This window comes from Eucalyptus grandis, chromosome 6 (assembly GCF_016545825.1).
Source record: "Eucalyptus grandis isolate ANBG69807.140 chromosome 6, ASM1654582v1, whole genome shotgun sequence".
Lineage (NCBI taxonomy): Eukaryota > Viridiplantae > Streptophyta > Magnoliopsida > Myrtales > Myrtaceae > Eucalyptus > Eucalyptus grandis.
In genome coordinates, this window is record NC_052617.1 from 48638859 (window position 1) to 48664188 (window position 25330).

General features: G+C 42.2%; 4 protein-coding genes across 4 annotated transcripts; 2 read left to right on the top strand and 2 right to left on the bottom strand.

Annotated features, from left to right (window-relative positions):
• Positions 1-289: 289 nt before the first annotated feature.
• On the bottom strand, positions 290-7023 carry LOC104450435 (phospholipase D delta). The gene is made up of 11 exons (XM_039315542.1): positions 6876-7023; positions 6044-6822; positions 5292-5408; positions 3928-4122; positions 3290-3571; positions 3137-3205; positions 2888-3035; positions 2398-2546; positions 1819-1989; positions 1268-1495; positions 290-988 (listed from the first exon to the last, which is right to left on the bottom strand). Exons 1-11 carry the CDS (start codon positions 7021-7023, stop codon positions 695-697), a joined length of 2580 nt encoding a protein of 859 aa, XP_039171476.1. The 3' UTR covers positions 290-694.
• An 8928-nt stretch (positions 7024-15951) lies between these two features.
• On the top strand, positions 15952-17528 carry LOC104450436 (thioredoxin-like protein CDSP32, chloroplastic). Its single transcript, XM_010064987.3, has 2 exons — positions 15952-16646; positions 16940-17528. The coding sequence occupies exons 1-2, from the start codon at positions 16072-16074 to the stop codon at positions 17268-17270; spliced, it is 906 nt and encodes a 301-aa protein (XP_010063289.1). The 5' UTR covers positions 15952-16071; the 3' UTR covers positions 17271-17528.
• A 1871-nt stretch (positions 17529-19399) lies between these two features.
• Positions 19400-20938, bottom strand: LOC104450437 (uncharacterized protein At1g76070). The gene has a single exon (XM_039315070.1). It carries the CDS (start codon positions 20793-20795, stop codon positions 19740-19742), a length of 1056 nt encoding a protein of 351 aa, XP_039171004.1. The 5' UTR covers positions 20796-20938; the 3' UTR covers positions 19400-19739.
• A 1626-nt stretch (positions 20939-22564) lies between these two features.
• On the top strand, positions 22565-24756 carry LOC104450438. The gene is made up of 3 exons (XM_039315073.1): positions 22565-22681; positions 23206-23323; positions 24159-24756. Exons 2-3 carry the CDS (start codon positions 23218-23220, stop codon positions 24296-24298), a joined length of 246 nt encoding a protein of 81 aa, XP_039171007.1. The 5' UTR covers positions 22565-22681; positions 23206-23217; the 3' UTR covers positions 24299-24756.
• Positions 24757-25330: the final 574 nt, after the last annotated feature.

The following is a 25330-nucleotide window of genomic DNA, read 5'->3' on the forward strand; positions in this document are numbered from 1 at the left end:
TCTAACCTTTGAGTTTAGTCTCTCATTGATGCTCTCCATCATAATTTATGCCTAATTTCATCACTTGTAAGGAGAACACGTGAATATATACATTTATGTTTGTATGTAATTACCATAGATATAGGATTGAGCATTAACCCTGTCTCATCTTCGCTTCCATGGTGAGCGAAATGATTGCCAGTTAACCCAGGGGCATCATCCGCGTAGAATACTGCTGTATTCAGAGGGGAAATCCAGGAGTTATGTGCTCCTTTAGCAGCTACACAGCCAAAAATGAACACTGAAAATCTGTTTGAAAATTGGTATTATTATTGATAATTTATCCTCCCAAGTACTTTCAGATACAAATGATTGTTATGGAGAAATAATAGACGATACAACAGAAAACAGTCTCCTCCCCCTCTTCAATGACAATGACAATTCGAAAACAACAGCTATGATAAACTCTTCACCCGATAGAACTCCCTCCTCTTCACACTGATTAAGTTTACAGCACAGGAAAAATTTATTAGGAAGCTCCAGTAAGTTTGAAAGAAGAAAAAATATTTGTATGACTCCCCCCCTCTTCTTCTTCTTCTACCCACACACCCTTTATCCATCCGCTCCAGAACTGAATCATCTCACGTTTATCTTCCACGTTGAGAAGGTGAGGCGTGAAAATACAACGATGACATAATGTACATGCCAGAAGAAACTATGTTGTTAAAGCATCAGGAAGGTTAGTGCGACTGCCGAGCACCCTACCACCTACATCTGGGAAACACTCTTGTCTGGGCAAGGCACTAACTTTACCGTTTGTATCCACCTCTATAGGGTATTTCAGAAGATGCCCTTGCAATGGCGTGAATTCTTCTATGGTGAATTTCTTCCAGTTTTCTTCAGCAATCTTGTTCACACTCCTCACACACGACAAGTCTTCTGGCTCCTCAAAGTAATCGTCTACCATGTCCAGGTGCTCAGCCCATAGTGACATTCGGTACCCATATATCTGTAATATCATTTAGAAGAAATGAAACATATGAACAATTTCTGGAGAAATCACTTCCAAAGGGCAGTGCACTTAATGTCAACATTAATATTGAGAATTATCATACCCGAAAAGTGAAAGAGGGAAAAAAAGAAAAAGAAAAAGAATAGACTGCTTGTATGGTTAAGGGGTCATTATCAATATGATTTATCTCCGATTAGATCAAAATGTAATGTTAGGAAAGGCAGATATATAAATAAAAAACCATTATTGCAGAATGGAAAAACTAAGATTACACACCTGGCCATGTGGATGTTTCTTCTCTTTTTTGCCCAAGAGATGTTTCTTTTTCTCGCCCCATGTGTAATGGGGCTGATATGCACCCATGGCAATCTCGGTATCCCTTGAACCAGCCATTGATCGTTGATTGATATTTGCTGATCCAAGTATCACATACTCATCATCCACAATCATTCCTTTGGCATGTACATAGATCATGAACCTTTGAAACTTCTGAGATGCTGAAACCTGAGACAACAATATGGAAATAATGCTCACAGTCATTGACTTTTTTGCTTATTTAAGTGAAAATTGGAAAGTGGTTCATGGTAACTTCATCACAAAAGAAGAAGAAGAAGAAGAAGAAGAAGAAGAAGAAGAGCCATCCCAGTCTGCGTTCCACATTTCACAATTAAATTTGTGTCTTCCAGTCAAAGTTAGGTTCATATGTGGAAACTATTTGTCTTCAAGGAAAAAGATCACAGAACTACATTAAGATTTTGTTGTTGCTGGCTGTGGTTGCATCATGGACTCCTTAACTAAACAGAGGTAGACATTTCTGCAGTAACTACCTTAACACCATCACTGGGTGGTTGATTAGCAGGCTCTGACAATTCTTTGGGAAGCTCCTCGCGGTTACCAAGACAGTAAAAATTCAGGTAGTCACAAGGATGTGCATTCTCCAGACCCTTGGAGTTCAACTCCTTTGCTATAATTTCATACATCAATTGCATCGTTTGTCTCTGCAAATATGGTGAATAAGTTAAATGTAAGAGGTGGAATTAAATTTCTGAACTTTTTGGTAGTTCTTCCCCATAGCCTAGATAAATTTTTTGCAGCTTCAATCCAAAGGTGAAAAGACAAGACCAAGTGTAATGCAAAACAGACTCTCTCTCTCGAGTGCGCGCGCACCTCACACGTGCACATGCGCACCCCTACACCCACACCCACACACATAAAAAAGACTCTCTCTCTCTCTCTAGCTCGACACGCGCCCCTCACGCGCATGCGTGCACCCCTACTCCCACACCCACGCACAAAAACGAAAAAGAAACATAAAAGAAGGAAAAACATAAAGTATGCTCCCCCCAAGTAAAATATATCGGTGCAGCACTTCTCCTTACAAGTGCTGACTGGAGGGATCAAATTACCTGCCAGTAGAGAATTTCTTGCACTGCGTTAGTGGAAGGGACCCCTTCTGGCCACATCGGGATTACAACATAAACTGCAAATCTCTCATTTGCTCTAATTTTGCTGACAATCTTTAGGGCCAGTTCCATTGGGATCAAATTATCAGCACCTAATCATAATAAAAAGAGGGGAAGGAGGCAGAGCTTGATGAGTAAAAAATGCTGCAGACTACATAAGAGAACAAATTTTCAGACAGGTACGTCCCTCAAGTACCAAAAGAATCATGCCACAGGCAGCAAAAAATTGCAACGTAAGCATAATATATATGCCCATAGCCAGCAGTACATACCTAAGAAAGTGCTAGATAGACAATAGGAAAAATGTCCCAATAATTAGGGAACATGATGTGAGCAACAAATACTGATTCCTCAAAAAACATCCAATGATGTCTCAAATTGTGTGCATTTAACACAATAAAAAAGCAAAAAAGAATGTGGAAGGTGCCAAAACCTGCACTTCTGTAAGATGGCCACGCATATGACGATCCAAGAAAATACTGGTTCTCAATATAAATGAAGTGTTGAGCTGATCTGATTGCCTGGATGTACGCAGTCTGAATGCTCTTATCTATCACCAAATTTTTTGCACAGACAAGGTTCTGCAGAAGAGATGAGTACCATGATGGACCACTATAACAATACGCAAAGTGAGGTATTGGATAAGATGTCAGCTGGTGTTACTAATTTATCTAAATCTTACCAGAGACTCAGCCTCGTATACATCTTTTGGAAAACCTTTCAGTGAGCCAGAATCTATAGACCTAAATATCTGTCAAGGGGAAAAAACAACAGTACTAAATAAATGCACCAGAAATTTTTTCATATTACAAATGGGTTCAATGATGCATATTACCTGCACATGCCAACTCTCGCGATCACTCTCCCTAGAAACCTGAAGAGATGGATCGTCAACTGGAGTCGATGCTGAAGGGCTTAGTATCCATGAGATGCGTTCTATCTTTATCAATGCATCATCATGCCAATGAGATATCCTTTTAAACCGTTGACCAAACTCTGACCATTTTGTTGCCCTTCTCCAGCGCTGCTCAAAGTTCTTTAGCACATCATAGGCAGCAGGGCCTTCAATCTTGCAATGCAAATCATGCCATGGTTGTCTTGGACCCTTAGTACCAACCTATACAAAAGGGAAAAAAAATTGAAGTTAAAGTTCTGCTTAGTTAAAATCAGGTCACAACTTTCAAATGATTCAATCCGTCAAGCCTTGACAGTGTTTTCATTTAAAGTCCCCATTCAATGAGAAAGAATCTGCCTTTGATGTGTTCTATCTTTACAAACAGAAAGCATAAAGCAGTAATATATTTTTCGGTTAAGCATACATTTATTTTTTAAATATATCAAAGAACATTTTTTGTTTAATTGACCAATAAAAAATCTCTCTAGAGAATCATTGTGTGAAGGAGATCTCTCATCCAAACAAAATGGGACTATTTAGCATAATAAAGAAGAGGAGTTCGAAATACCGGCACTCACTGGAAAAGTTGGATTGTGGTAATCATTATCAAAGACTGTGCCAAGGTCCCGAAATAGTCGATGTTCGGGTGTATCATAGCGCCCATCACAAAGGTCTAAGCCACCAAGAAAAGCAGTAATTTTTCTGTTGTTTCCGTGAGCTTGTGTATCCACAATTACACATTTTTGGTGATGAGTGAATAAGGTTCCGACAACCTGATTGTACAAGGAGCAGAAAAGTATTATAAATTGGCATGAATGCAGATACAAATCAAAGTATTGCTTCTAACTAAAATGCTCAGCAGGGAAAGGACAACCCATCAGCCTAATCAATCTGTAATGACTAATTATACTGTCAAACTTAATAGCCGAGATCCTATTCAAAGATGGAAGCCCAATAAATACAAAGCAATGATAGAGATACCAAATTCCACAAAGGTGGTTTAGAAGTGATGTGGAGCACTATGATGGTATTGGCACTTCACATTGTAAACCAACTTTGTATTCTAATGTTATAACTTAGTATCATTAGCATTATTTAAATAGAAATTGCAGGCAGTCCCATAGTCATTCAACCATTCAAGCAGAGTGACAAGAATAGAAGTTATGCCAGTGTGATCAGATAAATAGTTGATAATTGGAAGGGGAGCAACAGTCCTTCTAATTGTTAAATTAAAAATGACACTTTCATTGCACCTATATCATTTCAGCATCGCCAATTTTACAGCCATTTATATTGAAAAGTATGCCGTGTTTCAAAAAACTGCTGAAAGGGACTTCTGACTTTTCAGAAGCTTAATTCTCCCTCTTTCATGGAACCCTAATCAGAGTATCGCAATTATCTAATCTTAGGGACTTCCCACCTAGGGAAAAGATTAGCCTGCAAACACAAGCAGTTTGATGAGGATGCAGAAGACAAAAAAGAAAAACAGAATAAGCATTCTGATAACAGAATATCTGCCAACGCCAGAATAGTTATAATTGTCTCAGATGTGATCATGCATCCTTCAGGACAATGACTTGGAAAAGAGCTTAGAAAATAGTGCTGAAGTGCAGGTAGAAATCGATACCACAGTGAGTGTTCCAGTCTACTTGAGAAACAGATCCTTATCATTATAGTGTGACTTCTGGTCGCATTGTAAGCAAGGCTTTAGCATGCATTTTTCGTTGTTCTATGAGCAAATTAAAAGTAAGTGAGAAAATTGCTTGAAATAATCATGACAAAAATTGTTGTGTATGTATTAGGTGACTCTCTAGCTCCCAATTTCAGGTGACAGCCTTCTGTAATTATGTGTATTTATCGGTGAACAGATATATAACATGAACAGCGAAGTAGGAATTGGCAGGAAAAGAGTAACAACACTGGACCATGGTGTAAAGCATGCCTGTTGTTTGAAAATGCTAAGCTTACTGCTGGCATAGCGAGGGGACAGCACACACGTAACAGAAGAGTGCTTGAAAAATTTACGGGTTTCTTCATCATGAGTTTGCATTACCCCAGCCTGCAAACACATAAAATTAAATTGTGGTAAGAGACTGTCATGGGTATGTCATAAAACTACAACAGATACTGCATGAAATCTTACTTACTAGCAGTAGCAACCTATAGATCATATTCAATACATAGTCATGGCAACAGCCTCTATGCAAAGCAAAAGTGAGGCTGCATACATCTATCCCTCCCCAAGCCCAAAACCCAAATAGCAGGAGCCTCTGGCATGGTGATGCCCCTCTTTTAGATAACATATCAAAGCTAACTCATTACTTTTTCTAGTCTATCACAGCCCGATGCTTCCTCAAGGCCCTATTTGCTTACACGGTCATGTTGCTGTCATTGAATCCCATCAACCACTAATTCCTTCCAGTAAGAGTTTAAATTGCTTAAGATCTATACAAACAAAAGTTGACATGTTCTCTTTTAGTTAAATTTTGTATACCATCTTCGGATCACATTGCAATTTTCCACTTCAGCTAAAACAGTCCCATCTAAGAAATTATTCCATCAATAGGATTTCAACAACGCTAACAAGGCCATAACCCGACAATTATTTCACTGGTGTGCTCTTAAACCAGAACCCATCAATGTTTCTCACAACAAAAACATCTGTAGAAAGTTACAGAGGATTCATGATCCTACCGTCTCGATAAAGAACTTGCTATGGGATGTCTTATCATCCCAAACCAGTAGCAAAACTCGCACCCCTTCCTCAGACTTATACTTCAGTAACTCCCCCAAAGTCAAATTTCCACCGTTAGGCAAAGGTTTGCTCGGCTCTCTGACGAGCTTCACTTTATGAAAAATCGACCAACCCACGATGTACACCAGATGATGAGCTTCCAGAATCGCATGGCATATATCCTCCCAGCACTTCTCATGCCTATACACATTCCCCTTCTCCAATTTAATCTCCGGGAGCATCGAGTCCGGCACGTGCGCGTCCTGATACAGCGTCACATTGCAGCCCTTCCGCATCGGAAAATAACAATTCTGGATGCCGAAATTCTCAGGATCGGCGCCAATGCCGACCTTGTACAGATCATTTTCGTCGCACGGAGTAAATTCAATCCTGACTCGAATAGCGCAATCAGGTTTAGGTAGTTTACCGTTGTCCCCGATTATCGGGAACCAATCCTCGATGGCCTCACCGGAAATGACCCTCCTAGCGGGGACCGAGGCGGTCCCGATCTTGTCCGCGCCGAAGATGTCGTTGTCCTTGACGTTGAACTCGATGCTGGCCACGGGATGCGCGAGCGGCACCCTGAACCGCTCGTTCCATGTCGGATCCTGGGAGTTGGAGATGACGGCCGTGCGGGCCACGGTGGCGCCGGCGAGGCAGACGGTGACGTAAGGGTCGCTAGTGATGACCTTCCCGCGGTGGTGGTGGCGGTGGCCCTGGCCCTGGCGGTCGCCGCCGGCTCGGGCGGAGACGGCGGCCCCGGAGGCGGGGGCGGCGGCGTCGGGGGCTGGCAGTCGAAGGGCTGGCGGCAGGCGGTGAAGATGCGGCGGAGGCGCTCCGAGACCATGTCCATGTTGGGCAGGCTCCGGGCCTCCAGAATCTGGAGTTCGAGGTCGCCGTGGAGGAGGAGGACGGGGTCGGATTTCTTGTCCTCCGCCATCGGGAGCCGCGGCGAGAGAGCTGGTGCAGCCGAAGAAGGAGATCGGGAGGAGGATGAAAATACGAAGAGACAGAGAGAGAGAGAGAAAGAGAACGAATTTAACGGTTTCTCGGAAGTTGGAGCAACGGAGGGTGACAGCGACGGCGACGTGCGCTATGTTTAGTAGGCGCCTTCTTGTCTGGCGAGTCTTACGATGGTCGCACGAGCGCACGCCGTTCTTGTCTGAAATGTAAAGGGAGAGTCATTAACGGTGTAATCAAGAATTATTAGAAGGTTTAGGCCAAAAACTACTTACAGTGCGAAAATCGGGGGTGGTTTCTGGGGAGAGAGGGAATGTTCCGATTTCAGATTCAAGCATCCCAGGCTGTCCAAATGGGAGGGACTCGCGACGCAGAACGCTGGTCGGGTCGGGTCGGGGTCGAACCCATCTTCCTGTCCAAGTCAACTCGCCATCTTGGCCAAACCAGGAAAGTCGATCTGGGGATTTATTGCGGGCTCAGCTGAGTTGGGTGGAAGACGTTGGGTTTTTCTTATTTATTTTTATTTTCTGTCTGAACAGATAATTACGACAAAAATCGGAGATTCGGCTAATTTTTGGCGGATCTGACCGTCTTAGACGTTGGTTCTGAAATTCTTTCCTGAAAAGTGGCTTTTTCGGCAACCCCCCACCCCCCCGGGGCCTCTTTTTTGTAGATTCTCGTCTGAATCAGGCAAAATTCAGGCAAAAACGAACTGTCGGTTTCTTGGGCCTATGGCAAAGCGCTCTTTCCCGCCCGCTAAGGAAATTATAGAATAACGTAAGGAAAAGAAAAAGGGAAACTCATGCAACGCCCCCTTTCAGAAAAGCAAGACTCCTTTCGTTTCGCGATGAAGCGTACGAAAAGGATGCTGCGACTAGATCTTGGTTCCCGTACTCTTGAAGACGCCATTAAAAAATCACAGCCGAAGCGAGAACTTGAACACAACAGTTGATTATAAATCAAAGATCACATCTTAAGCTCGAAACTTCTACTCGAGAATAAATGCTATTGGACGAAGTTTTCTGACCTCGGGCGACCCCGTCAACCCCACTCGGTGGACCCATCCGTGACAGACCATTTCAGACCGAGTCTAGAGGAAAGTAGGTCTTACATCTGCTAACTCCGACGTGGGGATCAAGGTCATTTTTTCATTGGTCCAATTCTTCAACGGGGTTGACAATGTGGACTTGGCTTACTTCACGACTGGGGTTTAGGCACGGGCTACGCGATTAGGTTTAGTAGATTGCTTTTGGTAATCACTCCGTTCTCGTAAATAATTTTTATTCAGAAATGATTTTCTTTTTTCTGTTATGAAAACAATTTCTGAAATTTTTAAATACATTTAATAACCATCCAAAAATTTTACTTTCATAATAAAAATGCTTTTAATAGAATTCTTAAGTTTTTAATTTCTTAATTCTTTTGTCATATTTTTCATATTTTTCTCTTCTTCTTTTTCCTATTATCTTCTTCTTCCTTCTTTTTGGTTGCTCGTTGCAAGCCACAACGATAGTCAACAACCAGTTGGGCGAGGTTTGGCTCGCCTAGCCACCACAAGGCTTGGCGTCACCCCTCTTGGTGGTGGTCCGACGAGGTTGAGCCCGACAAGCCTTGGCCTGGCAAGGTTCAGGTTGACAAGCCTCGTCGTGGCTCTGCGTCGTCGAGGGCCGACAATGCCTTGTCTAGCTAATCATCAACCATAGCCGAGGCTAGCGACTGATCAAACGAAGAAGAAGAAAATGAAAGAGAAGAAAAGAGAAGAGAAAAGAAAAAAATTAGACTTGATTCTAGGAATTGTTCAGGGAACAAAAAACAACTTTTTTCTGCTTTTTGATTATATTCCAAATTTATTCCTGGGAACAAGGAAACAAAAAATTTACTAAACAAATTTATATTTTTTTTTCAAGGAACACAATAATAAAATCGATTATCTCCGGAATGTTATCAAATAGGCCTTAGTCCTCATTCATTGTGCGATATTATAAGCTCGTGATGAAATTTGTAATTCCAACTACATAGAAAAAAAAAGATTAATATCTTGAAAAATCTCAAACTGGTATACCTATGACAAATTTACCAAAAACTATTTTTTTTACCATGAAAAACTCCAAACGTGTACACTTGTGACAAATTTACCCCGACTGACCATAAATTAACCCCCCAAACTAGTACATTTATGATAAATTTACCTCAAATTAATTTATTCAACCGCAAAAGACTCCAGATCGGTAAATTTGTGATAAATATATCCGCCGCTAAATTGATTAATACCACACAAAAATCACAAAAATTGTAAATTGTCACAAATATAGTGTAAAATCCTAAATTGGTATACCGGTCAACTATCACGTGTCATTTAATTTAATAATTTAATAGGAAAATTTAACGAAAATTAACAGAGAGTAAATTTGTCACAAGTGTACCAATTTAGGGTAAATTTGTCAAAAATATACCATTTTGAGGTTTTGGTGGTAAAAAAATAATTTGAAATAAATTTGTTACAAGTGTACAACTTTGGAGTTTTTCGGGATATTAACCCAAAAACAAATGATGACTTAACATAATTTTCTTTATCGGTCTATTCAACTTCCGATGTAGAAATAAGTTATTCAATGAATATGTTGCTATTATTTTTTCCTAGTGTAGAAAATTAGGCCCTGTTTGGTAACCATCCAAACAGGGCCAAATTCCGATTCTTTGTTCCCTAATCGCCTTCGCTAGAATCGCGTTTGGTAAAATTTTTGTTCCTAATAGATTGGAACAGAATCAAGAATAAAAAAGTTGATTCTTGTTCCGGGAACGAATTTGAGAATCAAAATCAATAAATTTTCTTCTTCCCTTCGGCCATCTCGCGACCGCCATCCACCGCCGCCGCCATCCGCCGCCGCCGCCGCCATCGCCGCCGCCGGTCCGGCGAGCTTGCCCGAGGCTCGCCACTGGGCGAGGTCCGAAAGCTCGCGGGGCAAGCCCGGCCACCGGCGAGGCTCGGCCTCCCCGATCGGGCGAGGCCGAGCCTCGTCGGGGCCGGGCGGGGCCGGCGAGCCTCGCGACACCCGGCCCACCGGTGGCCGGGCGAGGCTCGCCCAACCCCGCCGGTGGCACCGGGCGGCCTTGCCCAACCCCGACGAGGTGCCTGGCCACCGACGGGCTCGGCCTCGCCGATCCGGGCTTGACCGAGCCTCGCCCGATCGCCGGCGAGCTCTGGCCGACGCAGGGCTCGGCGAGGGCCTAAGGACGCTCCGGTGAGGTCGCCGGCCCTCGTTGGCTGTCGCCGATCCGGCGACCGACAAGAAGAAGAAGAAGAAGAAGATGAGAAAAAGAAAAGAAAAAGGAAAAAAAAAAAAAAAGAAAGGAAAATGAAAAGAAAAAATGAAAAAATGAAAAAAAGAAAAGAAAACAAAGGAAAAAAAGTAAAAAAATTATTTAAAAATTAAAAAAATTGATTTGGAACATAATTAATGAACACGGTACCAAACGCAATTCTATTCCATTAGAATAAAAATTTTGGACGCTTACCAAACGGCTTAAAATGCTTAGAATCGCCCCCTGTAATAAAAAAGAATCGGTTAATCGAATCGCCTCCTAACAGAATCGTTACCAAATGCGCTCTTAGTTTTCATGTCTTAATATAACCCTCGAAACTAGCAGGCAAGCTGTGGAATCAGGAGAACGTGGAATCTGGGAGCCAAAGCCGGGTCAAACAGTAAGCAAGCGACTTAGAGTAAGCAATGTGGACTGCACATGACGTGCACACAACCTCGTGATCGGTGTCCACGAAACATACATTTCAATGTCAATTTATGTCACGACGCATATAATCAAACGATATAAACTCTATGTTTAATAGGGTTGTGTCGCACATGTCTCGCACCAATTCGAGGATGGCGGATGCGTGCGAGGGGTGGAATCTCTCTCCTTTCGAGAGTTTGCTCGCAAAGGGGGAGAGGCGTCTTCCAATTATCAAACTTGATATCGATCTGATCGAGTTTATGGCCCTAAACCATCTTATTATATGATGTCATGATGTGATTTTTCAACTATTTTGAGTCAATTGTTATGAACGTTTGATGAGGTTGGGTGGGATTTGCACCTACCGATGACATTTCTCAATCTATCGACCAAGGACTCGTTTTCTGGCACGGTCTCTTATAGATGGGGGCAAAGGATAAACACAGAGAATATGCTCTGTTTTGGGTCATTGGATGAATGATTGACGAAGGATAGGGTACTTTAGAACGCATGAATTCCAACCGAAACTAACTTCTGTCAAACGGTTCTGCTTCAATGGCTTTTTGCCAGATACTCTTAACCATAGAACTCTACGGTCGCCACATTTATCTACTAAACCCCGTCTTTAGGGGTGATGAAATCGAGTCTTGAGGCTAGATAAAAAAAAATCATTAAATTTTGGTTACATAGCAATTGGCCGGAACTTAGAAACTTACCGTGAATTGACGATTTGGCATAGAATGCTAATTTTACAATTGAAGAATTTTTTTCAAAAAGTCTTAAACTTATTGTACTTTTATTAATTCAGTTCTAAATTTTTCAAGTTTACCAATTGAGTTCTAAATTTTTCACAATTTATCAATTAACTTCATTTGGCCAATTTTAGCCTGAAATCATTAATGTGGACGCCAGCTGTCTTACGTGACACGACCAACACTGACGTAGATAATTTTTTTAATAATAATTTTCCTTCTCTAATTGTATCGATGACCTAAGCTTGCTTCCTATTTGTCAGATGATAAATCAAGATAGAAAATAAAACCCTTTCTAAGGGTTTTGGAAAATGAGCCGATCAAAATGCTTTTAGCATGAACATAAACCCATGCTTGAACATTTCTATTGATGGGTGAAAATAATGTATGCTGACTTATGTTCCTAAGACATGCAAACAAACGGCGGAAACGAGGAAAATATTCCTCGTATATCGGTTTTCCATGAATCGAATACACGAGGTACTTCTTCAAATGAAATCAAGAAAACTGTTTTTGGGCTCGTACCAGTTCTTGAACTTCCAGGCTCAATTTTTGGCAATATCGGTGGGCTGCCTGATTAGTATGGGATTTACCCTCAATCACAAGCGACGTGAACATCATGCATGTCAGAGATCCACGGCCCGGCCCATTTGCCAAAATGCGATCTTCCTAGATTATGGCACCTCTATCTCGTCCGACCCTCTCCTCTAGGGAGAGCTTTCCCTCTCTTCTCTCGGATTTCTTCCGTCTAATGATGATGTTTCGTCTCATCATCCATCTGTCCTTGCATCGCCTTCCTCCATCGGGTGATTTAAGGTACGAATGGTAACGTTTACATTCTTTTTTTGTTCCGGAGCAGAAATAAAAAAAAGTGTTTACATTAAACAATTTTTAACAAAAGAATGCGTTTGGTAACGTTTGTTCCGGAATAAAAAATGAATAAAACACGTTTGGTAAATTTTATTCTTTTAATTTTTTAAACATTTTTATTTTATTTTTCATTTTTTCCTTTCTTTTTATTTTTTTTTTTTTTCGGCCGGTCACCGGCCTCCGCGACGGCCGACGGGCCGCAACCTCGCCCGGCCACGGCGAGGCTCGCCGGCCTCGCCTTGGCTGGGCGAGCTCGGCCTCGCCGGATGGGCGAGCTCGAGCTCGCCCAACCATGGCGAGGCTCGGCCTCGCGGATCCGGGCGAGCCCGAGCTCGCCCGGCCCAAGGCGAGGCTCGGCCTCGCCCGGCCGGCGACGCTCGGGCTCGCGGGGCTGGCGACGCTCCGGCGAGGTCGCCAACCCTCGAGGGCGTCGCCGGCCCTCAACGGCGATCCTGGCCATGGCCGAGGCCGGCGACCGGCGAAAGAAAAAGAAGAAGAAAAAAAAGAAGAAAAGAAGAAGAAAAGAAGAAGAGAGAGAAGAGAAAACGTTTCTTCATTTTTGTTTTACGGAACAAAAAAACAACAATTTGTTGTTTCTTTTTTTTTGTTCTTATTTTGTTCGAAACAAAAAAGCAAAAAAGAATAGAAACGCAACCAAACGCGTTTTAAATTCTTTTTTGTTCCCGAGAACAAAATCCGTACAGAAGTATTCCCGAAACGTTTCTTTGGAACGTTTCCATGCACGCCCTAAGTTTCCAAGAAAATGGTCTGTGGAGGTTGATGCCGCTATTGCAATAGAAAGGATGAAAGAAAGATAAATAAGCAGAGCTGGGACAGGCTCACTGAGGCAAAATCGAAGGGAGGTGTGGGTTTTAGAGACTTGATAAACTTCAATATTGCATTGTTTGCTAAATTAGCTTGGACAATGCCTTGTAAACCAAAGTTCAAGTTCTAAAAGGCTTATACTTTCCACATCGAAATTTCCTGGGATCTAAAAAAGGACGCAGAGGCTCGTGGGGTTGGCAAAGGAGACTCGAAGGGAAGGAAGTAGTGAAGAAGAGTGGCAGGTGGCCAATGCACAATCTGTAATGGTATGGGGAGATAAGTGGTACCTCAAATTCATGACCTGTGCAGCTATGCTGCACCCCCAATCCAATACAGACCTTCACCCCGTTCTAGAGATGGAAGCCATCATTGATTAAGAATTCAAAAGCTGGAATATAGAACCGATTTGGCGGCAAGTGGAAAAGGAGGGACTGGACAGAATTCAAAAACCAAAGCTAATCGGAGCAAAGGTTGAGGACAGACTACGATGGCCCCGGGGGAGAGACAGGAAATCTTTCGGTCAAAACTGCTTATCATTGTGCAAGACAACTTGAAAGATGAGGCATGGTTAAGACTAAAAGCCCCAGTTCTCGTGTCGTTAAGGAGCAGGTATGGAAAGTAATTCGGAAAGCCCAAGCCCCCCTAAAATGCAGCATCATTCATGAGAAGTGTGTTCTGGAGCCATTCCTACCAACAAGAAAGTTTTCCTAAGGAAGATTAAGCAGGATTCTCGTTGAGCTATCTATAGGGAAAATGGAGACTGTAGAGCCTTTGTTGCGAACATGTGGTAGGTGTAGAACTATTTGGTTTGGGAGTGCTGGCACCAGGATTACTCAAGAGCAGATTACCACTTTTGATGTGTGGCCAAAAGAGATGAATAATTAGGGATCACCTGCCGGTTTAAGCGTAGAGATTGTCTAAAGTGGCCTTTTGTTGATGGTAGATTTGGAAGTGTAGAAATAAGTTGGTTTTCAACTAGGTCGAACAACCTTCCAAGTTGTGGTCTCCCTGATTAGTGCTAACTTAACGAAGGTTGTTTGGGTTGCAGAACAGTTGAGAAACATTGAGTAAATGACATAAATGACCTTTAAATTTTGGCCCAATATATAATGTGGTCCATAAATTTTTAATTTATTTAATGTGATCCTAAACTTTGGCCTAATGTGCAATTTGATCATTAAACTATTAATTTGTTCAATATGGTCCTTTAACTCTTTGTACATATTCAATTAGTCCTTAAATTATATGAAAATATTTAATATTGTCCCTAATCTTGAATTAATGAAATGACAACACTAAACATTTTTACTCTTACCAAAAAAAAACACTAAACATTTTTATATAGTTTGAGGACTATATTGAATATGTACCAAAAGTTTAGGAACCGCAATGAACAAATAAAAAATTCAAGGACTACTTGCACTTTGGATTAAAGTTTAGGAATTATATTAAACAAACTAAAAGTGCAAGGATCAAATTGTGCATTGGTCAAAGTTCAAAAATCATTTGTGTTATTATCCTATTAGGAATGGTGCTCTTAAAGTTACAGCAAGATCCTTCACAGAAATGGAAGAAGCCTATGGGAGATGTCTATTTTCACAAATTGTGATGGGGCTCTCGACCATGATACTTCAGAAGCACTGAAGCAGCAGTGGAAACAGAGGCTAAGAATTTTGATGGAGAGCTTGTTGATGGCGGAGGCTTAGCAGTTGATACAGACTATAGATATAGCAGATGCTCTTGTTGCGTGGAACTCCATTCAACTGGCTAAGGAATAATCCTGGGGCTACATCCGCTTTGAGATGGACTCAATGGCAGTGTCTAATGAGCTTAAACAGCAGGAGGGTAAAAAGTCTAGGAAGCCTGGATCCTGTCCTAGCTGCCATATCTAAGGAATGAAATCATTTTCATAAAGTCCTTTTCTGTGTTTTCCCTAGAAAGCTTAACATGCATGCCCATTGGGTAGCTTCAGTCCTAGAAAAGGAAAATGGAACCAATGAATTGGCATCTCGAACTCCCATCACCTCTCAAGTTGTTACCTAGTTTCTGATGAAGGGGAATGTCCTCCCTGAGTTGGTACTCGAACTCCCTTTGCTACATGTATATGGAAACCTTTCTACGGGAACAAAAAAGATCTAGTTCGACCCAAAAAGAAAATCTAGAGCAGGGTTTCCCTAAAGTAGAAGATTTAGCCTGACACGGGTAAGTGTATCTACCAAAACTATTGTAAATCCGATGAATCTATTGTTACTGTACAGATATACATCGGTTCTCGCGATTACTCTTCCCAACATAAAAGTCCATGCACGATGGAATTCATCGTTAGGACGAGACTTGCGTGGATGAGGACTCCAAATTGTCGGGTACTCCAGATGATTTGTTTAAGGAATCTTTAGCTCAACCTACTGATTGATGCGATTTCCGATGGGAGTGGCATTGCTTAGAAAAAATATGATTTGCCTTGTATGTCATCAGCATATATTCTAGGAAATTTAATTCAAGCTGAAAAGTCTAATCATGAACTATATACGCTAAGCCTATGATCCGAATCGATATTCCGTCCGATTTGAATGCCATTCAATTAATCTTTCTTCCCCCATGTCAGTATTAAAGCTTGCGGGAAAATATCGATGGGGAAAAAAATCAAGCACAAAACGCACCAAACTTGTGGATGACATGATCCCTTTGAAGAAATGAGTGGATGAGATTCCTCTGCCCAGCTCAGAATCTCCCTCTTAATAAATTCCCCTGTTTGCATCTGAACTGAACTGCTCTGTCCTTCCTCTGTTCTGCTCATTATCCAAGCACCCACGCTTCTCTGACACTCAACTCTCTTCCTCTCCCTCGCTTCAATGGCTACAATCGCCAACTTCCTCCTCTCCAAACCACCTTCATCGTCGCCTCTCCCCACGCTGCCAGCACCTCTCTTCTTCCGCCACACCACCTCCTCCTCCCCACGCCGCGCCAAGCCCAAACAGCCGCTCTTCGCGCGGCCCGGCCGCCCTCGCGGCCTCACCTTGAGGGCCACTTCCGCCACCCAGAAGTCGTCGCCGCCGGCGAGCGACGAGCGCGTCCAGAAGGTGCACAGCGCGGAGGAGTTCGACGAGGCGCTGAGGGCGGCGAAGGACAGGCTGGTGGTGGTGGAGTACGTGGACAGCCGCAGCGCGAGCACCAGCAGGATGTTACCCTTCATGGTGCAGCTGAGCCGGCAGTGCAACGACGTGGAGTTCCTGCTGGTGATGGGGGACGAGTCGGAGGCGACGCGGGAGCTGTGCCGCCGCGAGAAGGTGAACAAGGCGCCCCACTTCACCTTCTACAAGTCCATGGAGCGCATCCACGACGAGGAGGGCATCGGCCCTGACCAGCTCGTCGGCGACGTCCTCTACTACGGCGACAACCACTCCGCCGTCAAGCAGCTCCATTCCAGGTAAGAGCACGCAGGAACTTACCTCAGAAATCACCCGATAAGATATGACCGGCGGATTAAAGGCGTTTTAGATGAAATTCCAATAGCAATTGAGCTTGCTTCATGAAATAAGAATTGGGAAATGCTAGATATACATATCAATTACAAAGATTAGTACATGAAATCGGATTTGGGGTCCAGAACATTAGTGGCGAATGATAATTTTAATGACCCTTTCTTTGTGAACAATGTGCGTCTTAGAATTTTCAAACAGCACCACTCCTTGTGCAGATTTTGATTCATAAAGTTTGCAGGGAAGATGTGGAGAAGCTGATCGAAGGGCACAAGGCCGACGACAAGCTGATCGTCCTCGATGTCGGACTCAAGAATTGCGGGCCGTGCGTGAAGGTGTACCCGACCGTGATCAAGCTGTCGAAGCAGATGTCTGAAACGGTGGTCTTCGCCAGGATGAACGGCGATGAGAACGAAAGCTGCATGCAGTTCCTGAAGGACATGGACGTCATCGAGGTGCCCACGTTCTTGTTCATCAGAGCGGGGGAGATCCGCGGGAGGTACGTTGGCTCCGGCAAAGGTGAGCTCATCGGAGAGATCCTCAGATACCAAGGAGTCCGTGTCACGTACTGATTCCGACTATATTGAACGCGAGATTACTGATTGAATTTTGACCCGAACGTCGGTGGTTATGCCCGGAAGATGCTTTCCCCCAGATTACTGCTTGCCAGCTAGAGAGACCGCGACCTTATACTCAATAGATTTTTAACTCTTCTTGCATTGCGTGGCCTCATCTGGAACTTCTGTTCTTTGCAGAAGATATTTTCATGCTCTTTTGATGTCCAAGAAAATAGACACCCTTTGAAAATGACGTCGTGTCTTCTTCCCAAATGATTAATGCATTAGGGGAAAAATATCGTTGAGAGCACAAGTAGCTTCCGCAGATCGACTTCTCAAAGAGAAAAAAATCAAGGGAGATGAATTGATTTATGGCAGCCTACCAACTCAAAGGCGTCGCCACCCATCGAGCCCAATCAATTTCTAGCTTATCCCTATTTAGGGGTGAGCACGGTTCAGTTTGATCCTGTTTGGATGGAAGACCAAGCTAAAACCAGACTGAATTAATTAAGGGCTTGAAACTGAATTGAACTTAATCAAAACTTTCAGTCAATTTGGAGACGAATTGAATTAGATTCATCATCTTTTTTCAACTACTCTTATCCAATACTCTTGGCTTTCGTCTGGTGTTGTGCTTACTTAACCTTGAATTGGGTAATGATAAAGCCACATGGTAGAGTGAAGTTTCAATGATTCCTGCAACTCCAACTTACATGTAGGTCTCCAATTCGAAAAATATGACAAAGTAGCTCGTAGACAAATGGTTCAGCTTGTGGTTATAGTTCAGTTTGAAACAAAATTAGATCAATCCAAATTGCCAAATTTCAATTCGGTTCGATTTACGAATTGAAGTTTTAAATGACGTCCCCAAATCAAATTGCATCGAACTATGCTCAATCCCTGTCCAATGTTTTCATGACTTTGGTAAAAAGAAGATGCTAAGAGGACATATGCATATAAAACTCAAATACAAGTGTGCACCGTCATGTTTGAATCCGTATATATGTCGTAGAAGATTCTAAGTTGAACCATGGCTTTCTTCGGTTTGACAGCGTAGATTTTCCGCCACCGCATGCAGGAAAACCTAATATAAATAAATATTATACGCCTTCTCCCGAGAAAATAGTCAGATTCGGTTGCTGGTCTTTTTTTTTTTTTTTTTTGGACAATTCGGTTGCTGGTCTAGTAAACAGCATTTGGCACCCTGCTTTGGTTTGATTTCCAACTTACAACCGAGGCAGAGCACCGGTTACGACTTTTTCCTCCTGTCTCGCCTTCTCTAATTTCCATTACATCCGTCTTTCAATTTTCTAAATAGAAAAGTACTTGCTTGCACATTGAGACGTGCAACTTACAAGCGTGTGACGTTGATGGTAGAGGGAGATTGACATTGCACCTACCAACGGTTTACTATTGAGTTTAAAAAATGCCACGTTTAGTATCACATAGCCCACAGCACAATTCTCGATAAGGAATAAATTTTTTATTTTGAGTTCACTTATCATGACATGCTGATGTGATAACATTGATTTATCAAAAATTCTCATTTAATGCACATAACACGAGCAAAAGGGCTTCTACTACTAATTTTCTCGATCCCAAATACTAAAGGGCTGAATCTCCCGGATCAAAAGGGAATGTCATTAAACCGATGTGGGGTGTTACATTGTAAATTCTCAAGAGGGGCGTGACTGTAGAAGCACAAACAAGGACGCGTCGAGTTCCGATGAGAATAGAACATCGGGACTACTCATTACGCGGGTGACATGCTTGCTCGCTCGACCAATGCGTGAAGCTGTCGTTTTGATTTGCTCACTGTGGAAAAAGAAGATACCTCTTCAACTCTCTCAACACGAACCTAGAAAGATGGATTCCCGCTGTTAACAAAAATCGATTGCAAAGACGAAAAGGATGCGACCGAGTGAGACGAAAACCAGTCCCCATGAGAGAACTAACAGCTTGAGTTTTTGGAGTTTAGCTCCGGAGAAATCGAGGTTTCGCTTGCCGGCAAGTCGAACATTGACATGGGACATTAAACAGTATAAATAATGATAATACAGTAATGTGAAATCCCTTGGTTGGATATTCGGACCTTTCGAGGGACGATTCGTCTCAATATATGCAAACCACCCGCTCACACCTGATGAAGAAAAATTGGCGCTGACCGTTCAATCTTTGTTTACTTGCACTACAATAATGTCGATGACATGGAGAAGGAATCGGGAGCAGAGAGAAGGAGAGAGATAATTACATGTGTATGCTCTGCACAAAAGCAAGATGTTGCATGCAACTTATTTCGCCTCTCGTCCTCCCAAAAATCGTAACTTCATACAACAAATCAATTCCTCGTGCGGGATGCAGAGGCGAGGCCAATGCAGACTTGGAAAAAAAAAAAAAAAAAAACAAGAAAAATGAAGGAAAGAACACCAGAAATCGGGAATCCACGGACGCAATCGTTCGAGAAGACGACTGGCATTTGCAGGGTCAATGGGGATGTTGCAAGCGAAGTGGTTGAGGGGGAGCCATCGTCCTCCTCTTCCACAGGTTCACTTCCTGCTTCGCCTTCCACTCCACTCCTCCACCTAACGAGATGGGGGCCGAGAATGGAACTATCGCTTCGTCGTCGTCGTTGTCGTCTCCCTCTACTCTGTCTCTGTCTCTGTCTCTGTCTTCGTCGTCGGAGTAACAGTTTCTCTGCTCCGCCGCGTCCACCGGCGCCACCTGCGCCGCCCAGTCGAAGCTCGCCAGCGCGTTCCGGCCGCTCGCGAACCTCCTCATCTGACCCAGCGACGGCGCTCTCTCTTCGGAAACTCCGCTGGTGTCCCTCTCCCCGCGGTCCTCTGTAGGGACGCCGGGAGCACCAGATTTCCGCCCCGCTCCCGCCCTGCTGAAGATCCTCCTGAAAATTCTCGACTTCGGCTTCTTTTCTTCACTACAAAACGACCCAGAAGAAGGCTCCTTGACTCGCGCTATCTCCTCGCTCTTCTTCTTCTTCTTCTTCTTGATCTTGTTCTTGAGCTTGATCTGGCCCATACACGAGACCTTCGGGGAAGTGGGTTCTTGCGGGGCGTCGAGACTGGTGGCGTCGTCGTCGTCGTCGTTCTTGAACCTCCTCCTGTGCCTCACTTCCTTGGGGATCAGGGGCACGATCGGGCCCGAGAAGGAGGCTCTTTTGGCGTGGGATTTGGCGGTGCTGATCTTGCCGAACACTTCCGACGACGAGGACCGGGCGTTGCTGTCCCTGGTGGGGCTAAAAGGAGGGTTTTGGAAAGTGACGAACTTGAAAAGGCTCTTCTTGTTGCTGCTGCTGCTGCTCTTCCCCTTGGGCGGTTTCTCCATTGGAATTACGCCGGAACAAAAGGATCGAAAGAGTCTGGTCTTGGGAAGAGTTTCTGAACTTCTTGTCCCTTCCCCTTTTAATATGGAAGGGGAGAGGCGAGAGCTTTGGGCGGAGGAGGAGGAGAAGATGACGAGTTCCGTCTGGGTGGAGTATTCTGACCCTTTCAAGAGATGGAGATTGTTGATCTTCGTGGGTTTCATTAAAACCCCGTTTTTATTTTATCTTTAGGGTCCAAGCTGTTTCTTTGGTCAAAAGGGATGAGAACGTGAAAACCTTCTTAACCTGCCCTACGAAGAAACTTAAATAACGCTGACCGACGAGGAGATGGATGGAGGGAACGGGTGTCTCCTCCTCCTGTAAATTTAATGAGCTTTGCGTTTCAAGAAGGATTGACTAGATCCTATGCCAACATTTACTAAGCATTGATTCCTCGGTTTCCGGTGTTACCAAACTTCGAGGAGGGAATTAGGTTCTATTGAGCCATTGGTGCGGACCTAATAATTTTGCTTTTTTTTACTCCACTTTTTTATTGTTGGGACTTTCACCCATAGTGTTTTTTTTAAATCAGAAAATAGCATCATTTCAATTAAACTAGGAAATTCAAACGGGCCCTATAAATGGGCTTCAATAAACAAAAGGTGCAAAAGAGTTTGAGGACGTGGAACAACCCAATTTGAAGGTAGTGAATTGGGTTCGTGGGATTTAGCGGCCCAGTCCGCAATAAATGGGCCTCCCTTCTACAGTGTTGGTTCCGAATTTGCGAAAAATGCATTAGCTGATCAACACATTTAGAGAGGACTCTGACTTCCCATCGCGCCTGACTTTGGATTGTGAAAGCATTAACTAATATGATATTATTTGTCTCCAGTATTAGATGTTCTTTCCCTTTCTTTGTTAAAAACATATCTCGAACTTGAGCTCAAAAAAGAAAATTTCCTAATTTAAATAAATTTCCTATTTTAAATGGATTTTCTAATTGGAATAGGTTTCTTATATATGAAATGAATGTTTTTTTTGTGAAGAGTATCAAAGAGGAACTTATGTTTGTGAATTACATCAAAGTATTTGAAGGCAATTAAATCTTGTAATAAGATTTGTACAATTCTTTCATGAAATTAAGAAATTATTTCGTGAGAAATTATGGGGCTAAATAATGTGAGTTATTGAATGTAATTGGGACTTTGAAACCACTAAAAATGTTTAAGTGACTTGAGTGTAATTGTAATTTTCATTATATCATTTAATTTATAGTGGAATTTTTTGCTTCTCTCCTATGAATGCCGAGCCATATAAATTTAATACTTGATTTATTTTCTTGTTGTGTTTATTTTCTTGTTCAATCATTTACTTTCACAACATTCTCTCTTTGCAAGAACAACTTCAAGTTTGCATCAAAGCTTGTTCTTTCACTTGCCAAGGACAATGCTACTACTAGTATTATTGTTGTGTATATTTTTCTATCCCTTAAACTCTCATTTATTTTTCTTGATAGTTTATTGCGCACAGAGAGATTTATTCACTGCACTAGTTTGTCTCCAAATGTTGTTTTATTGCAGTACTACAATTGATTATTTTTAAATTCTGCATATTCAACTATTTATCTCCTTCTATGTGATAATTCTAACCCTAATAGATCTTACCACATTTAGTTTAACTCAAGTGTCTAATCTATTAAGCGAGATAACAAATCTCTTTAACAATTAATTTCAACTTACCGTGGCTTCATAAGGAGAGCGACGTCAACTTCCAACTAATTTATATACGAAAGTCAATCCGGCCTTTAAGATTATGGGTAGATATATCTGTTCTATTTTATCACTTTTAGTACCAACCGTCCTTACACCAAACAAATCAATTACATTCATCCTCTTTCTACCTATTATATACGGGAAAAAAAGAAAAAAAGTGTATTTTACGCCTAAATAAATTTCGACAGAGGAACAGAAAAAATGAAAAAAAAAAGGGGGAAAAAAAAAAGGCTACTGCCACTCCGCTTGCTGGTATCACCGAAGAGAAGTCTCTACAAACTGAAATCACTTCTAAGCTCGTCGCCCGCTCAACACATCAATCTCTTTCCAGCCTCGAGGTATTCTTCTGCTTCCTACTGATTCGAATCTCGTTCTCTAATTCGTGCATTCGCGAACTCGTGGGTCGATTTCTTGCATTGCTCATCGTTCATATTCCCGAGCTTTCCCATCCTAGATTCGCCGGAATTTGTTAAAATTCCAGTTCTTGAAATTTTCCGGCTTTCCTTGTTTCAACGTGGTATTGTTCGTGAAGTTCCTCGTCCTATATTCATTGCGAAACGGGGGGTGTCGATTTCGAGAATCGAGTTCGTTTTGGGGAGCCCATTTGATGAAATCTGTCTCATGCTGTTCCAGTTGCCAGAACAGTGAATCATCCATGGAAGAACTAAGAATCTGTTTGGGTCAATAGCTTTCTTGTTGATTTTGTTCGATTAAGAACATGTTTCTTTCCTCGACTCAATCCATATGCGGAATTCTTGAAATTTGCTGTTGCTTGTGTTTGAAAGCGAGCCGCATTTGTGATGAAGCTCGTCCATTTTCCCCCCTTCTTTGAAGGAGACTAATGTGGAATTTATTGTGCTAGGAGGAATCTGTTATGGTTCATTCCTTGAGTCTGCAGGATTTTCTCCTCCGCGCTAGAGTTTTGAAGCTGTACAGGCAAGCTCTTAGGATTGCTCGAAGAGCGCCTGATCATGCTCAAGGTGAAGCATCTGAACCCAAATGGATTTAACTTGTTTTGGACAGGGATGGTTTCCTAGGGAAATTCAGTGCATGGCATGCTAATTGACTGAATATTACATCTGTTTAGTGGCTTGTCTGCTTTTTGAGCTTTCATTTGGCTACAGAATGACAAACCGAAAAGGGTCACCTAGCAAAAACCAAGTTTTAAAATACCCTAAAGAAAGTGGTTGCCACTAGGATGTTCTGTAATTCCATCTTTGTCAAAATATATTTTTCGAGTTGATCTTATTGATCATAGTGGGACAAAAAATGGATCTTATAGTTTTTATAGCATTTGTCCTTCTGTCAGGTTTTCTGTGATTTGTGTTTAGGCATGGAAAATTGAATCTAATGTAGAGGGTTTTATTTTATTATGGAATTTTCTTGTTAAATATATGAGGACATTTTAGCAATTTTTGGATCAACATAACATTGCTGGTACAAATTTTTAGCAGTCTGGTTTTGAAAGTGTGCTTCTGCAACTCCAACATTTCAGGAAATTGCTTGTACATTTTCTTCGTGAAGAGTTGAATTTGCTAGACTTGCTGGTCCCTTGGTCTTGTCTCAATGTCTCGTGAAAATGTCCATCCGTTTTGGCCTGTCTAAGTTGTAAGTGGGTCCACGTTTAACCGTAATACTGATATTAGCCAGCATCTCGCTCTAAGAAAATATTGCTGCTTAATAAGTTGCCAGGACTGTCAGATTATAAAAAGCTCACGAGCACCACGAACTAGCATTAGTTTCCCTTGTGCTGACATCATGCAGTGTCATGCGCCATGGTATGATTATGATCTCCATGATGTGCCCTTCTTACAGATGAAGTGAGGCAGACAATTCGACAAGAAATTGAAAAGAACAGGTACTGCGATGACAAGCAAAGAATCCGATTCTTGCTCAGCGAGGGATTGGAGAGAGTGAAAGATCTGGATGAGATGCTTGATATGCAAGGTCACTGATAGTGGATTGAATAGCAGTCTTGCCTGTACCAGCAATTTAATTTTTCTGAGGGAGGCGAAGTATTGTCCTAAATGTTGTGGAAGTTTCTCGTCTTCTGAAATGCTTTCACATTGCAGATTATGGATCATCAGATTAGGCATGTTGTTAGCTCAGCGATAGTCGAGGTAGATCCTAGCCAGCACATCCAACTCATCTGGGTATATTGTAGACTTTTGACTATTGAAATACCTCTCCCAATGAGTCAGCATCCATTATGTGAAACTTGACTTTCAAAGCAGATCTTTGAGGAACTTACTTGAACTAGCAACTGCAGCAGATGCTAGGATAGCAATTGGTCAAGGAAGAAAGGGTCCTCAAACTAGATTTGCTTCTCTTTATTCGACTGGAATATGTTATTACACAGCTTGTTATTGATCGGAGGTATGGATTTTATACTAGGCTGATGATACCTTCTTATATAAGGGTGACCGACCCAGATATCCTAATATATCAAAAACTTGAAGCATGATGATCAGAGTTGGCTCATTTGGGGATACTGGAGATTTTGCGTGGAAAATTTTTTGCTTCATGGTTATTAAGAATCTAACCTGATTATATTTATTGTTTATGCTAGCAAGTATGCACAGTCTGTTTAGCTTCGCATGATTTCTAAACCTGAGCTCGAGAAAAAGTTTAGGTACTTCCGAAGTGAAGTCTTTTGCTATTTCAGATGTTTTGAAGTGTTCTAGTGAGTTTCAAATTTTTCAAATAGTCTTTTTTCTCAGAATGATGGTTGTGATTGCTTTTTAAGTACTAAAAATTTTGCTTTAAAGAATTGCATATTTGTTCGTTGGCTCTTGGATTGAGTCCCCACATTCCATCAAGTTTTTGCACTCACAATCTCAGATCACGCAGCCTTGGGTTCCTTTCCATGAACTAATTTTTGAGAAAAAAGCACTGTGGTTTTATGCTGCTGGGCCTCCAAATGAAAGAGCCTTCTCGCGTTGTGCGATCATACATCAATGAAATTGTCTACATAGAATCAATAACGA

Excerpts from the sequence above, each read along its gene's own strand:
- LOC104450435 (XM_039315542.1), bottom strand. The coding sequence starts at position 7,023 with ATGGCGGAGGACAAGAAATCCGACCCCGTCCTCCTCCTCCACGGCGAC. Across the intron at positions 5,409-6,043 it reads GCAAGTTCTTTATCGAGACG|GCTGGGGTAATGCAAACTCA; the intron begins GTAGGATCATGA and ends ATGTGTTTGCAG. Across the intron at positions 1,990-2,397 it reads AAGAAATTCTCTACTGGCAG|AGACAAACGATGCAATTGAT; the intron begins GTAATTTGATCC and ends CCATATTTGCAG.
- LOC104450436 (XM_010064987.3), top strand. The coding sequence starts at position 16,072 with ATGGCTACAATCGCCAACTTCCTCCTCTCCAAACCACCTTCATCGTCG. Across the intron at positions 16,647-16,939 it reads GTCAAGCAGCTCCATTCCAG|GGAAGATGTGGAGAAGCTGA; the intron begins GTAAGAGCACGC and ends TAAAGTTTGCAG.
- LOC104450437 (XM_039315070.1), bottom strand. The coding sequence starts at position 20,795 with ATGAAACCCACGAAGATCAACAATCTCCATCTCTTGAAAGGGTCAGAA.
- LOC104450438 (XM_039315073.1), top strand. The coding sequence starts at position 23,218 with ATGGTTCATTCCTTGAGTCTGCAGGATTTTCTCCTCCGCGCTAGAGTT. Across the intron at positions 23,324-24,158 it reads AGCGCCTGATCATGCTCAAG|ATGAAGTGAGGCAGACAATT; the intron begins GTGAAGCATCTG and ends CCCTTCTTACAG.